The sequence below is a fragment of the Oncorhynchus nerka genome, linkage group LG24 (assembly GCF_034236695.1).
Source record: "Oncorhynchus nerka isolate Pitt River linkage group LG24, Oner_Uvic_2.0, whole genome shotgun sequence".
Taxonomy (NCBI): Eukaryota; Metazoa; Chordata; class Actinopteri; order Salmoniformes; family Salmonidae; genus Oncorhynchus; species Oncorhynchus nerka.
In genome coordinates this window covers 77,750,959-77,766,020 of record NC_088419.1, presented here as the reverse complement: position 1 = coordinate 77,766,020, position 15,062 = coordinate 77,750,959, and the positions used below count along the sequence as shown (strand labels likewise).

The 15,062-nt window shown below is 42.7% G+C and overlaps 1 protein-coding gene across 5 annotated transcripts in view; it reads right to left on the bottom strand.

The window, feature by feature from the left end:
• exoc2 (exocyst complex component 2) overlaps positions 1–15,062 on the bottom strand; it is a 142,364-nt gene that overhangs the window by 16,857 nt on the left and 110,445 nt on the right. For all 5 annotated transcript variants that reach the window (XM_065009170.1, XM_065009169.1, XM_065009171.1 and 2 more), the window contains 9 exons: positions 10,928–11,049; positions 10,290–10,351; positions 10,091–10,171; positions 8,496–8,555; positions 7,351–7,412; positions 7,191–7,257; positions 6,158–6,274; positions 5,496–5,637; positions 19–74 (listed from right to left, as the gene is read on the bottom strand). In XM_065009170.1, the coding sequence (XP_064865242.1) occupies positions 19–74; positions 5,496–5,637; positions 6,158–6,274; positions 7,191–7,257; positions 7,351–7,412; positions 8,496–8,555; positions 10,091–10,171; positions 10,290–10,351; positions 10,928–11,049 (769 nt within the window). The remainder of the gene's footprint in view (positions 1–18; positions 75–5,495; positions 5,638–6,157; positions 6,275–7,190; positions 7,258–7,350; positions 7,413–8,495; positions 8,556–10,090; positions 10,172–10,289; positions 10,352–10,927; positions 11,050–15,062) is intronic.

The following is a 15,062-nucleotide window of genomic DNA, read 5'->3' as shown; positions in this document are numbered from 1 at the left end:
AAAAGCCAATGCCTTTACCTCAGCATGAACAGTGATGATGTTGACCAAGGCTTCTTTCAGGTAGTTCCTCACACCTTGGAAAGAAGGTAGTTCCATAATAACGTCAAAACACGAAACCGATCATATGAAACTGATCCCAGACCTAACACATTTATCGGTTCTCTTTTACTATAAGACTAGACTGAAATGCAGTGGGCGAGTGGAAAGACTGAAAGTAGATATTTCTATTGGTTGAGATGAGCCATGTAATGTATGTATTCTCCAATCAACCTGGAGAATGGTGGGTGTATAACGTGTAATGGCACCCCTAAGTAGGAGTGTGAACATTTAAATGTATAAACGAAGTTGGGATCATTGACGTTAAGAAAAATCCCTAACAACAACATTTGAATCCCAGTTTCCATGTTATAGTCTATACTGCCTATACTGTGTCCATCTCCTCTGTCAATTCAATTAAATTCTGTCTCTGTCCCTCGCTATGAAAGATGCGACTGTTTGTGTTCTCGGAAGTACAGGAACAAGTCAGTCTCCTCCGTTCCAAAAATACTGAATCTTGACACTTAAAAATGAGAGTTAACACTGGAGTCGACATGCAACGAGTGGAGAAATCATTTTGGAGTCGACTCTCTACCACTACGGCATCATGGTTAACAGTTGGAAACATTTCAGAGAAAGGCAAGCAACACCAGTGAAGTCCTGTATGGCAATACTTTGAGAAGTTAAATGAGAAGTAAATGCAAACTTTGCAAGGTGGAATTGAGGTACCTTAATGGTAGTACAGGTGCAATGCTTAACCATCTGAAAGGGATGCACTATAATACCCCTGTGGGGTTGCTGGCAGCAGCACAGCTGCATTGTGAATTCACATGGAATTTTATTTAAAATTCTTAGCATTTTAACAAATGGCCGTTTAAATGTTAAGAAAACTTTTCCACTTGTCACATCCCCAATGTCATGTTGAGAAGACAATATAATACATATAAATGAGATGATTGTTTGGTGTCTGGTGCTTTAAAAATGAATACTTCCAGGGGGCAAGAGTGTTACCACGAGAAAACAAAAGACCAGAACCAGTGAAGGTTGTCTTTCTCTGTTTCCGCTGGCAATGCAGGCCTCAGCATACACACACCAATTACCCACATGTTTAGCCAGTGAAAGTATCATATCCTATTCCTTATAGCTGGGGTTAAAAAGCCCAAATGTTCCTGTTTCACTATTAGCGGAACACACAAAATCATAAAAGGCACCACCTTTTCTCACTGGAACATTGAGGAGCATAGGGGAGTGGGGCTATGCTCCTCTGAGCGCACACACACACTTCCTGTTTTAAGGTACGTAAAACACACACAAGTGTCACCTGTGCACAGCCTCATAGCACATCTGTGTGTATGTGTGTGTGTGTGTGTGTGTGTGTGCGCATACACACAAAACCACAGACCAGAATGATATATGTCCATGTCACTTCAATTTAGAGTGTGTGTGTGTGTGATTGTATGAAGAATTCCCTGAAGATTCAGGGTTTGACATTTCCTACAAGGAGCTCCCCCTCCCACAACAACAGGGCTGGGGCGATACCAGGACTTCGATACTCGTCAGTATGAAAGAAAACAGGAAGCGGATTTAACTTCTTTAGGAAAACAGCCCTAATGTTGGAAACAAACATTATGTTGTCATCCAGAGTGACATGTATTTATTTTCCCAGCTATAGCATACTATATTTTACATACAGCAGGTTTTAAAAGGACAAAAAAGTTTGATCTGCTTCGTGATTTAATTTGCCAAGGTAAAAATATTGTGATACTGGTATCGTCACAGCCCTAATACAGAGTAGACTAAGAGTAGACTGTATGTGAAGTTGTGAACATCAGGCTAAGCACATCCAAGCACTGTTCATCGTAAAACTTCAGGACACACAGAGACATTTAGTTAGTGCTGAGAGATTAGTGCTTTTTGAGGTTGGTTCAGTTTCGGTTCGATTATGAAAAAATAAAATTACGGTTTTCGATTTCCTTAATTATTATTTTTTTCATTAAATGTACTATGCGGATTGAATGTCATGATGGTAGTGACTGGCCATTTCTGCTAATCGCTTATTAACCATAATTTATTCACATTAATTTACTTTAATAAAATATTTGTTTTATTTGATGACTTTACTATTCAATTCCAAGTCGCCATCTCTATAGAGCTTCTGCCTATGATGTCTGACTAAATCACTATTTTACTATTATACTGACGGGCAGACCACAGGGAGGAGGTAAGTGAACTGGTATTGTGGTGCCAGGACAACAAACTCTCCGTCAACATCAGCAAAGGAGTTGTTGACTTCAGGAAGCAGAGGAGGGAACATGCCCTGATCCACATCAAGGGGACTGCAGTAGAGAGAGTCAGCAGTTTTAAGTTTCATTGCGCCCACATCACAGAGGATTTGTCATGGACCAACAACACCACCACTCTTGTCAAGAGGGTGCAACAGCGTCTTTACTTCCTAATGCAGCTGAAGAAAATCGGGCAAGTCACCCTGGGTCTTCTCCAAATACTACCTCTGCACCATCGAGAGCGTCCTGACCGGTTGCATCACAGCCTGGTACAGGAATTACTCTGTCCACGACCACAAGTCCGTCCAGTGTGTGGTGAAGAAGGCCCAATGCATCACTGGGACCGTGCTCCCACCCATCCGGGACATCTACTTGAAACGGTGCATGAGGAAGTCCCTCAGCATCATCAAGGACCCCATACACCCCAGCCATGAGCAGTTCACTCCCTTACCGTCGGGCAGGCATCGGAGCATGAGGTCTGATAGAAACAGTCTCTGAGTCTGATGGTATCTACAAGCCATCAGACTGCTGAACACTTGAACTGGACTGACCACCTGCTCGGATTCTCCGCACCTTAGCACACATGCGCTAACTCATCTACTCACTCACACACATACATATACACTACCAGTCAAAAGTTTGGACACACCTGTTCATTCAAGGGTTTTTCAGATTTTTTAACTATTTTCTATATTGTAGAATAATAGGGAAAACATCCAAATTATGAAATAATACATATGGAATCAATAACACATAAATAACCAAAAATGATAAACAAATCTAAACATATTTTAGATTATTCAAGGTAGCCACCCTTTGCCTTGACAGTTTTGCATACTTGGCATTCTCTCAACCAGCTTCATGAGGAATGCTTTTCCAACAGTCTTGAATGAGTTCCCACATATGCTGAGCACTGTTTGCTGCTTTTCCTTCAATCTGCGATCCAACTCTTCCCAAACCATCTCAATTAGGTTGAGGTCAGGTTTGTGGAGGCCAGGTCATCTGATGCAGCACCATCACTCTCCTTCTTGATCAAATAGCCCTTACACAGTCTGGAGGAGTGTTTTGGGTCATTGTCCTGTTGAAAAACAAATTATAGTCCCACTAAGCGCAAACCAGATGGGATGGCGTATCGCTGCAGAATAACTGTGCCTTGAATTCTAAATAAATCACAGACAGTGTCACCAGCAAAGCAGCCCCACACCATCACACCTCCTCCTCCATGCTTCACCGTAGGAACCACACATATGGATATCATCTGTTCACCTACTCTGCGTCTCACAAAGACACAGCGGTTGGAACCAAAAATCTCAAATTTGGACTCATCAGACGAAAGGACAGATTTTCACCGGTCTAATGTCCATTGCTCGTGTTTCTTGGCTCAAGTAAGTCTCTTATTCTTATTTCATGTCCTTTAGTGGTGGTTTCTTTGCAGCAATTGGATCATGAAGGCCTGATTCACGCAGTCTCTTCTGAAAAGTTGATGTTGAGATGTGTCTGTTACTTGAACTCTGTGAAGCATTTATTTGGGCTGCAATCTGAGGTGCAGTTACCTCTAATGAACTTATCTTCTGCAGCAGAGGTAACTCTGGGTCTTCCTGTCCTGTGGTGGTCCTCATGAGAGCCAGTTTCATCATAGTGCTTGATGGTTTTTGCGACTGAACTTGAAGAAACTTTCAAAGTTCATGAAATTTTCCGGATTGACAGACCTTCAGGTCTTAAAGTAATGATGGACTGTCGTCGCTTCTCTTTGCTTATTTGAGCGGTTCTTGCCATAATATGGACTTGCCCCCCCCACCACCTTGTCACAACACAACTGATTGGCTCAAACACATTAAGGAAAGAAATTCCACAAATGAACTTTTAACAAGGCACGCATGTTAATGGAACTACATTTCAGGTGACTACCTCATGAAGCTGGTTCAGAGAATGCCAAGAGTGTACAAAGCTGTCATCAATGCAAAAGGTGGCTACTTTGAAGAATTGTTTAACACTTTTTTGGTTTGTATATGATTCCATATGTGTTATTTCATAGTTTTGATGTCTTCACTATTATTCTACAATGTAGAAAATAGTAAAAATAAAGAAAAACCTTTGAATGAGTAGGTGTGTCCAAACTTTTGACTGGTGCTGTACATTCACGCAACACACACATCACAACTGCTGCTGCCAGACTCTTATTATGATTGCTAAATACTGCACAATTTAAACAATCCCAGCTTTTCCAAAACATGTGTAAATATTGGACTATAAATTGTGCCTTCATGTATTATACGAATGCTAAAATGCTATTATATTCTACTGAGCCATTTAATTTATGTTCATATTCTTATCTTTTATCATTTCTTATTGTTGTTGGCTTGTGGAGAAGGAACCTGCAAGTAAGCATTTCATTGGACTGTGTATACCATGTGTATACGTACATACGACTAATCAAACTTGAAGCTTTAGCATTGGCTCGTGAAACTACCACTAACTTCCTTCATACTGGACGCAGAGACATATGGTATGCTGTTGAAGCTAGCGATATTCATAAAATAATTTAGCAGAACCCCTGCAGTGCCTCTATGGAACCTTAGGGGGCTGCAGACCCCAGTTTGAAAACCCCTGCCATAATGTTCCCCAGACAGCCATAAGTTTTATTGCTTTTGGAGATAAGCCCAAGAGGCTAGATAGGTCAAGGGTTATTATGGGTAAACCCCCCTCTCTCTGTTACATCTGTGGCTTGGTGGAAGAACTCGACATTGCGAATGCAATCTCCACAAACGTCTGGGAAATTGCATTTAAAAGTCTATCGCCATGTACAGGTGGTTAATCTGTGTTGGTTTGAATACTGGCCTCAGTCCATAATGTCCTGTGATTAAGGTGTGTAAAAAGGTGTGCAGTCACGCCAATGGACGTAGACAGAGCAGATCAAATCACATTTGTCACATGCTTGGTAAACAACAGGTGTAGACTAACAGTGAAATGCTTACTTACGGGCCCTTCCCAACAATGCAGAGAGAAAATTATAAAAATTCTAGAAATACATTTCTGTGCACCTGCTGGTGTACTGTAAATAAGAATTTGTTCTTAACTGACTTGCCTAGTTAAATAAATGTTATATAAAATAAATCAAAGTAGCAGCGTATATCTGTGTGTGTGTGTGTGTGTGTGTGTGTGTGTGTGTGTGTGTACCTGTAGGTGTACTACAGTCCCTCCAGTCGAAGTATCCAGCGTAGATGCCTGGCTCTAGGGATCCTACGATGGGATCTGACTTCCTCTCGATGTAGGCATCAAACAGACTCTCATCCAGCTCCTTCACTGCATGGACACTCACCTGGAAACAGAGGTAGAGACAAACCTAATCAACACCTGGGAGCAGAGGAGAGAGACATCAATCAAATTTCAATGAAATGTACTTAGAAATCTATTCTTACATCAGCAGCTGTCACAAACTGCTTTTACAGGAACTTGATTTATATTCTTATAGTCACAATATAGATCCTGGTTTTGAACCAACTGCTTACAGGCCATGTTTCTAAAAAACACAAGCCGTTTACCTGTTTTTACAGGAAAAGCCAACCAACATCTGTCTGTATGAGTGTGTGTGTGAGAGAGAAGGAGACTTGACTCAGAGATCTGACCTTTAGCTGTTTAAAGAGAAAGAGCGAGTAATAGTTCTGCCCCAAAACATTCATTTCTCATCACTTCTTTGGTGACAAATCTTCTTCTTCAAAGAACACCAAAAACTAAAACACCAAAACATCTAAGGAGCCAGTTAACCGTTTGATGTTTCTGACAGTTAACTGTGTGTGTGTCTGTTTGTGTCTGTGTTTGTGTGTGTCCTCTCTACTAACCTGTGTGATCTTGTCAGTCCCGGTGAAACCGTGTTTCTCAAAGTGTTCAGCCATGTTAAGGAAGGTGTGTTTCTCCAGGTACTGACAGTTACTCAGGATTATCAGCAGACGCTGCTCCTATAGAGAGAAAGAGATGCACACACACCCACACACACCCGTAGAAAGTTCAGGATGTTGGATTTGTTATGTTGAGCGATTGTGTCTGAGCATCTGTCAGTTAATCTCATCATTGACTCCATCCCTGTTTTACTGGAATTGACTAAGATGCTGTTTGACGCCATACTACACACCGGGTTTACTTCAATGATACAAGGTCAATTATAACAGTTACCTCACTGACAACCTCACTGACAGGATTAGTGTAACAGGTAGTGTTCACTCCTAAAAGAGGAGAGGTTCTGGTCTTAATAGAAAATCTCAAATAATTTGGTTACTTTGGCAACTCCTTTTATTATAAGAATTCTAGTCTTCTTCTATTATTTTTCAACACTTCCAGTCTCTGTAGACCATGTCAATCTATGGCCTACCAGCCCACCGTTTCTCTGAGACCTTACTGTATTTCAGTGAGATGTCTGGTACTCCATATGATAATGTCTTAAGGTGGTTCTGTAGGCCTGAACTCTGGCATGTGCCCTGAATATTGTCTGGCTGTCTCATCGACTCAGCCCTGCTAGAGATCAGATATCAGGGGAAACCCCATCTGCACCCTGCTCTATTTCCCTTTACCAAAAACTCCCCTTCCTCTTCCTCCTCTCCCCTTCACTACACACCCAGGCCCATTCACTCTCATCTGGACACATATACAAGAAATTAGGTTGTCTGCTTCCTGTCCACAACCAGGAAACAGTATCATAACATATTGGTTTGGTTTACCAGTGAAGGAGATACACGTGTGTGTGTGTGTGGGTGTGTAGGGGGGTTAGATTAATTGAGAATGCTCATTGACATTGGCAATCCTGTAGCGTGAGATTGAGGTAGATTGAGTTCAATTGAGGCCTGTAGTCTCAGTCTGAGAAAATTCAGATCTTCTTACCGGTGTTGCACAGAAGTCTTCCTGAAGGCCACTGAATGGGTCTGGAGAGGCAAGGTCCACTGATATACTAAGAATACACACACACATACAGAGTTCAAAAACACACTAAGGCAGACACACACAAAATGACACTGGATGTAAAGTCCCTGCCTGTACTCACTGTGAAGTGTCGATGTCTCCATCTGTTTTATTGCTCAGCTGCTCCAGGCAGTTGACAAACACCTGGAAGAGATGTTACAGGTCAGCGTCACAGAGACAGGTCAGCGTCACAGAGACAGGTCACTGTCACAGAGACAGGTCAGTCACTCAGACAACAGTAACAGTCGACCATATTAAAAAGGAGTGGGGTGAATGGACTGCACTGTAAACCTACAGTAAACTACATATAACGGGTCGGCAACAGGCAAAACCACCTGCAAGGAAATTGTTTGTTGTAAAAAAAATAGTAACGTGATCGTGCCTCAATGTAATCAAGGTATAAAATGATATCTTTTATTTGAAATACAATCTCTTTTTGGGCTTAGTTGTGGTCAATTTTCAGTGTTCAAATTATTAGAATTATATTCTATCCCGCTGACCATCCACTCAGTCAAAAATCAGCACACGGCTGAATGTAGTTGCCTACCCCTGACCTATAATCTGTAGGGATTCCTATGGTGTAATCCTAGTCGCGTATCTACTCTGTACCATACAGTACCTTATCCTTAGAGCTTTTTCACCTGCTCTTGAACCTGCTCAGAAAGTACAAGTCTACAATAATTAATACATTTCAACTGAATTTCTGCACTGTAGACCTACAGTAAACTACTAGTAAACTGTAGATATTCCTATGGCGAAATAGGATGTAATCCTTATCTTTACTCTATAGTACTATACCTTCATGATCCTCTCACAGAGCTTCCTGGTCCATTACTGATACAAAGGTAAAAGGCTACAATAATCTAAGGGCCGGTGTCCCGGACATAGATGAAGACTCATCCAGTACTAAAAAGCATTCTTAATGGAGATTCTCCATTGAAGGTGCCTTTTCAGTCCAGGACTAGTCTTAATCTGTGTCCTGGAAACCGTTCCTAAATGCCTACTGAATTTGAGCATTGTAGCAAAAAACTACCTGTGACCCTTCACTAGAGTGAAATAGACTGTAAACCTATTCTCTTGTGACAGTAGTACCATAATTTCATGCTAACTACAGTACCAGTAAACTGAAGGGATTCCTATGTTGAACTATACCGTAATATTAATCTCTACTCTGTATTATTGTGGTGAAATATTGTGTAAACCTAGTCTGTAGTGACTGTACAGTACCCTCATGATGTCCACACAGAGCTCTGAGGCTTGATCTTGGGCCTGATCCAACTGGAGGATCTGAAGACAGGAGGGGAAGGTGAGACAGCACACTGCATACAACCAACTATCATGCAGTAATGTGGTCCAATACACCACCATTCATACTGAACAAAAGGTGTTGGTCCCATGTTTCATGAGCTGAAAAAACAAAATCCCCAAAAATGTCCCTTGCGCACAAAAAGTTTATTTCTCTCCAATTTTGTGCACAAATTTGCTTACATCCCTGTTAGTGAGCATTTCTCCTTTGCCAATATAATCTATCCACCTGACAGGTGTGGCATATCAAGTAGCTGAATAAACAGCATGATCATTACACAGGTGTACCTTGTGATGTGGACAATAAAAGGCCACTCTAAAATATGCAGTTTTGTCACACAACACAAGCCACAGCTGTCTCAAGTTGAGGGAGCACGCAATTGGCATGCTGACTGCAGGAATGTCCACCAGAGCTGTTGCCAGAGAATTTCATGTTCATTTCTCTCCCATAAACCGCCTCCAACATCGTTTTAAAGAATTTGTCAGTACATCCAACAGGCCTCACAACCGCAGACCACTTGTAACCACGCCAGCTCAGTACCTCCACATATGGCTTCTTCATCTGCGGGTTCGTCTGAGACCAGCCACCAGGACAGCTGATGAAATTGTTGGTTTGTACAACCGAAAGTTAATCTGCATGTTCGTCGTCCTCACCAGGGTCTTGACCTGACTGCAGTTTGGCGTCATAACCGACTTCAGTGGGCAAATGCTCACCTTCGATGGCCACTGGCATGCTGGAGAAGTGTGCTCTTCGCGGATGAATCCGGTTTCAACTGTACCGGGCAGATGGCAGACAGCGTGTATGGTGTTGTGTGGGCGAGTGGTTTGCTGATGTCAACATGGTGAACAGAGTACCCCATGGTGGCGGTGTGGTTATGGTATGTGCAGGCATAAGCTATGGACAATGAACACAATTGCATTTTATCGATGGCAATTTGAATGCACAGAGATACCGTGACGAGATCCTGAGGCCCATTGTCGTGCCATTCATCCACCGCCATCAACTGTTTCAACATGATAATGCACGGCCCCATGTCGCAAGGATCTCTACACAATTCCTGGAAGTTGAACATCTCCCAGTTCTTCCATGGCCTGCATTCTCACCAGACATTGAGCATGTTTTGGATGCTCTGGATCGATGTGCACGACAGCGTGTTCCAGTTCCCACAATCCACAGGCCACAATCAACAGCCTGATCAACTCCACGCAAAGGAGACATGTCGTGCTGCATGAGGCAAAAGGTGGTCACCAGATATGGACTGGTTCTCTGATCCACGCCCCTACCATATTTATTAAGGTATCCGTGACCACCAGATGCATATCTGTAATCCCAGTCATGTGAAATCCATATACTAGAGCCTAATGAATGTATTCATGTCCTTATATGAACTGTAACTCAGTAAAATCTTTGAAATTGTTGCATGTTGCATTTATATGATTGTTCAGTGCAATTCACATACATAAAAAGACTAGTTCACATAGATGAAAGAGGTTCTGTTATAGTGTGTGTTCCTTACATTGACCTCCCCAGGTTTGGTCTCCATGGGTTCTTTGAGTGACTGCAGCATCTGCACCATGCACTGCTCAAACTGGGCTGGCTGCACACGACACAACACACAAATCAGATATATAGATTATACCATGTCATATTTTTCATCATATCTTACTATAAAATAAATAATGATATATCACAAAGTATAGTAAATATAACTTTACCAAGCTGGTGATTCCTTCATTGTCTACGACCCAGTCCTCTTTCTCTGCAAGCCTTTTGACATCTGACAAAATGCATACACCAACATAAATCACTGTAGGGGCAACAAATGTGTGCTTTTGACATTTCCCATTATTTTTGATCACTATCAAATTAAATAATGATACTACATACTCGTGAACAAGTGAAGAGCCATGATCAGTTCACATGACATTTTAAATAGAACTGTTTGGTAGAAGACCGCAAAAGAAAGTGAAATGACCCTCTAAACTAGTGAATGACTACCTTCAAAACCACATGAGCTGTTACTATCAACCTGAGTTTCTAAAGATCTAGGGCCACAGTCAGAATGACCAACAGAGTTTAACCACAAAACCCCCTTTCACAAACACTTTCTCTTTCACTAACCTCACCTTACCTAACCCACCTCTGCCCCTTTCTCCATCTCTCCTCCTTCTGCCCCTTTCTTCCAGACAGTGATGTCTCAGGTCCCCTTTCCTCTTCCTTCCTTCCTCCCCTCTCCTCCCTCCCTCCCATATCTCCTTCTCTCTTACTCTTTGCGGTGTGGTGCAGGGAGACCTGTAGACAGTGATGTCTCAGTTCCCATCCCATACCTCCCCTCCCTCCCCTCCTCCCTCACCCCCTGCGGTGTGGTGCAGGGTGACCAGTAGACAGTGGTGTCTCAGCTCCAACAGTAGATCCTGGATCACCTGCAGCAGATCATTAGGGATCTCCAGAGCAACCAGAGCTTCAAAAATGATTCTGAGAGACGAGAGAGACGAGAGACGAGAGACATGAGAGCGAGAAAGTTTTAGTGGAGGAGGGATTGGGGGTCTAGAATATGGGGGATAAAGTCATTGACACACACATGCTCGCACAAACACACGTTAGAGTGAGGTGTCCATACCTGACAGTGTGTACGACACAAGAGTGAGGTGTCCATATCTGACAGTGTGTATGACACTAGAGTGAGGTGTCCATTCCTGACAGTGTGTATGACACTAGAGTGAGGTGTCCATATCTGACAGTGTGTACGACACTAGAGTGAGGTGTCCATTCGTGACAGTGTGTATAACACTAGAGTGAGGTGTCCATATCTGACAGTGTGTATGACACTAGAGTGAGGTGTCCATTCGTGACAGTGTGTACGACACTAGAGTGAGGTGTCCATACCTGACCGTGTGTATGACACTAGAGTGAGGTGTCCATACCTGACAGTGTGTATGACACTAGAGTGAGGTGTCCATACCTGACAGTGTGTATAACACTAGAGTGAGGTGTCCATATCTGACAGTGTGTATGACACTAGAGTGAGGTGTCCATATCTGACAGTGTGTATGACACTAGAGTGAGGTGTCCATATCTGACAGTGTGTACGACACTAGAGTGAGGTGTCCATACCTGACAGTGTGTACGACACTAGAGTGAGATGTCCATACCTGACAGTGTGTACGACACTAGAGTGAGGTGTCCATATCTGACAGTGTGTATAACACTAGAGTGAGGTGTCCATACCTGACAGTGTGTACGACACTAGAGTGAGATGTCCATACCTGACAGTGTGTACGACACTAGAGTGAGGTGTCCATATCTGACAGTGTGTATAACACTAGAGTGAGGTGTGCATACCTGACAGTGTGTATGACACTAGAGTGAGGTGTGCATACCTGACAGCGTGTATCAAATCAAATAAAAATGTATTTGTCAAATGTGTCGAATACAATACAAGGTGTAGACCTTACAGTGAAATGCTTTCTTACAAGCCCTTGACCAACAGTGCAGTTTTAAGAAAAATATGTGTTAAGTAAAAAAATAAAAAAAAATAGAAGATTAAAAAAATAAGAAATAAAAACAACAAATAATTGTAGAGCAGCAGTAAAATAACAATAGCAAGGCTATATAAGGCTATATACAGGGGCTACCGTTACAGAGTCAATATTAGTCGAGGTAACAAGTTGAAGTCGGAAGTATACATACACCTTAGCCAAATGTAAATGTACATTTAAACTTAGTTTCACAATTCCTGATATTTAACCCTAGTAAATATTCCCTGTCTTAGGTCAGTTAGGATCACCACATCATTTTCAGAATGGGAAATGTCAGAATAATAGTAGAGAGATTTCTTTCATCACATTCCCAGTGGGTCAGAAGTTTACATACACTTAATTAGTATTTCGTAGCATTGCCTTTAAATTGTTTAACTTGGGTGAAACGTTTCGGGTAGCCTTCCACAAGCTTCCCACAACAAGTTGGGTGAATTTTGGCACATTCCCCCTGTCAGAGCTGGTATAACTGAGTCAGGCCTCCTTGCTCGCACATGCTTTTTCAGTTCTGCCCACAAATTTTCTATGGGATTGAGGTCAGGGCTTTGTGATGGCCACACAAATACCTTGACTTTGTTGTCCTTAAGCCATTTTGCCACAGCTTTGGAAGTATGCTTGGGGTCATTGTCCATTTGGAAGACCCATTTGCGACCAAGCTTAATTTCTTGACTGATGTCTTGAGATGTTTCTTCAATATATCCACATAATTTTCCTCCTCATGATGCCATCTATTTTGTGAAGTGCACCAGTTCCTCCTGCAGCAAAGCACCCACACAACATGATGCTGCCACCCCTGTGCTTCAACAGTTGGGATGGTGTTCTTCAGCTTGCAAGCCTCCCCCTTTTTCCTCCAAACATAAGAATGGTCATTATGGCCAAACATTTCTATTTTTGTTTCATCAGACCAGAGGACATTTCTAAAAAAAAATATGATCGTTGTCCCCATGTGCAGTTGCAAACCGCAGTCTGGCATTTTTATGGTGGTTTTGGAGCAGTGGCTTCTTCTTTGCTGAGCGGCCTTTCAGGTTATATCAATATAGGACTCGTTTTACTGTGGCTATAGATACTTTTGTACATGTTTTCTCCAGCATCTTCACAAGGTCCTTTGCTGTTGTTCTGGGATTGATTTGCGCTTTTCGCACCAAAGTACGTTCATCTCTAGGAGACAGAACATGTCACCTTCCTGAGTGGTATGACGGCTGCGTGGTCCCATGGTGTTTATATTTGCGCACTATTGTTTGTACAGATGAACGTGGTACCTTCATGCGTTTGAAAATTGCTCCCAAGGATGAACCAGACTTGTGGAGGTCTACAATTTTTTTTCCTGAGGTTTTGGCTGATTTATTTTGAATTTCTCATGATGTCAAGCAAAGAGGCACTGAGTTTGAAGGTAGGCCTTGAAACACATCCACAGGTACACCTCCCATTGACTCAAGTTATGTCAATTAGCCTATCAGAAGCTTCTAAAGCCATGACATCCTTTTCTGGAATTTTCCAAACTGTTTAAAGGCACAGTCAACTTAGTATACTGTATGTAAACTTCTGACCTACTGGAATTGTGATACAGTGAATTCTAAGTGAAATAATGTGTTTGTAAACAAAACAAAAATTTAATTACTTGTGTCAGGCACAAAGTAGATGTCCTAACCGACTTGCCAAAACTATAGTTAGTTAACAAGAAATGTGTGGAGTGGTTGAAAAACAAGTTTTAATGACTACAACGAAGTGTATGTAAACTTCCGACTTCAATTGTACATATAGGTTCCCATATATAGTTCGTAAAAATCCAAACAACTTCATAGATCTCAATTGCAAAGGGTTTAAACATTGTTTCCCATGCTTGTTCAATGAACCATAAACAATTAATGAACATCCATCTGTGGAATGGTCGTTTAGACAGTAACAGCTTACTGAAGGAAGGCAATTAAGGTCACCGTTATGAAAACTTAGGACACTAAAGAGGCCTTTCTACTGACTGAAAAATACCAAAGAAAGATGCCCAGGGTCCCTTCTAATCTGCGTGAACGTGCCTTAGGCATGCTGCAAGGAGGCATGAGGACTGCAGATGTGGCCAGTGCAATAAATTGCAATGTCTGTACAGTGAGATGCGTAAGACAGCACTACAGGGAGACAGGATGAACAGCTGATCGTCCTCGTAGTGCCAGACCACGTGTAACAACACCTGCACAGGATCGGTACATCCGAACATGGTACAGGATGGCAACAATAACTGCCCGAGTTACACCAGGAACGCACAATCCCTCCATCAGTGTTCAGACTGTCCGCAATAGTCTGAGAGAGGCTGGACTGAGGGCTTGTAGGCCTGTTGAAAGGCAGGTCCTCACCAGACATCACCAGCAACAACGTCGCCTATGGGCACAAACCCACCATCGCTGGACCAGAGAGGACTGGAAAAAAATGCTCTTCACTGATGAGTCGCGGTTTTGTCTCTGGAGCGGAATCGATTTGGAGGTGGAGGGTCCGTCATGGTCTGGGGCGGTGTGTCACAGTGTCATCGGACTGAGCTTGTTGTCATTGCAGGCAATCTCAACGCTGTGCGTTAAAGGGAAGACATCCTCCTCCCTCGTGTGGTACCCTACCTGCAGGCTCATCCTGACATGACCCTCCAGCATGACAATGCCACCAGCCATACTGCTCGTTCTGTGCGTGATTTCCTGCAAGACAGGAATGTCAGTGTTCTGCCATGGCCAGCAAAGAGCCCGGATCTCAATCCCATTGAGCACGTCTGGGACCTGTTGGATCGGAGGGTGAGGGCTAGGGCCATTCCCCCCAGAAATGTCTGGGAACTTGCAGGTGCCTTGGTGGAAGAGTGGGGTAACATCTCACAGCAAGAACTGGCAAATCTGGCGCAGTCCATGAGGAGGAGATGCACTGCAGTACTTAATGCAGCTGGTGGCCACACCAGATATTGACTGTTACGTTTGATTTTGA